The sequence below is a fragment of the Tupaia chinensis genome, unplaced genomic scaffold (genome assembly GCF_000334495.1).
Source record: "Tupaia chinensis unplaced genomic scaffold, TupChi_1.0 Scaffold000477_1, whole genome shotgun sequence".
In the NCBI taxonomy this organism is placed as follows: domain Eukaryota; kingdom Metazoa; phylum Chordata; class Mammalia; order Scandentia; family Tupaiidae; genus Tupaia; species Tupaia belangeri.
Genome location: NW_006159986.1, coordinates 4,040,711 through 4,041,465, shown reverse-complemented (window position 1 = coordinate 4,041,465; position 755 = coordinate 4,040,711). Strand labels below are relative to the sequence as shown.

The 755-nt window shown below is 64.0% G+C and overlaps 1 protein-coding gene across 1 annotated transcript in view; it reads right to left on the bottom strand.

Moving 5' to 3' along the window:
- Positions 1 to 2: 2 nt before the first annotated feature.
- Positions 3 to 755, bottom strand: part of HSD17B1 (hydroxysteroid 17-beta dehydrogenase 1) — a gene marked incomplete at its 3' end in the record, with an annotated part of 1,781 nt that continues 1,028 nt past the window's right edge. Inside the window, exons 4-5 of the mRNA XM_006156059.2 lie at positions 564 to 657; positions 3 to 138 (exon numbers count right to left, since the gene is read on the bottom strand). Coding sequence (XP_006156121.1) covers positions 3 to 138; positions 564 to 657 — 230 coding nt within the window. The remainder of the gene's footprint in view (positions 139 to 563; positions 658 to 755) is intronic.

Sequence of the window (755 nt, the reverse complement as noted above, 5' to 3'; positions counted from 1 at the left end):
TGCTCGCGGGGCCTCTGGTAGCGCGAGAAGAGGTGGCGGGTCTCGGCGTCCACGCCGTCCAGCGTTCCGCCGGGGCCGCCCTCCAGCTTCTCCAGGAAAGCGGTGTGCACCACCGGGCCGCACTCGATGAGGCTCAAGCTGCAGGCGGAGAGCGGTGCATGGGTCCGGGCTGAGCCGGCCCGCGCAGAGAGGGCGCGAAGGGATCTGACGCTGGCCAGCAGGTATTTGAATCCACTTTACTGCCCGAAAAGAGCTCCCGAATCCATTAGAAGGCCTGAGCGCATCGGGTGTCACCATTCGAGGCCAGCTGGGTCACTCACAGCTGTGTGACCTTGAGCCAGTCACCTAGCCCCTCTGGACCAGGGCTCCCTATCACAACACGGCCACCGCAGCAGCTAGGTCGGCACGTGAAGTCAGGTAGCCAGCCGAGTGCCCAGGACAGCCTGGCACACAACGAAGGCGAGCCTGAGCAAGAGGGCCGGGGAGACCACCTGAGAGCGCCTCCAACAAGACGAACGCTCTGGTTCCCAGGGATGGGGTTTGGGGGTCGGGTAGTGACTCACTGGACCCCGAAGTGCGGTAGCAGAACCGCCAAACTCTCACATAAACCTTCGAGCGCAAACTTGCTGGCGCAGTAAACGGCGTTGAAGGGCAGCCCTTGGAAGAAGACAAGACGGCAGAGATCGAGGGTAGCCAGAATCCTGGGGAGCAGGCTACAGCCCCGCTCCCGGCCCCCACAAACCTGGGCCAGGCCT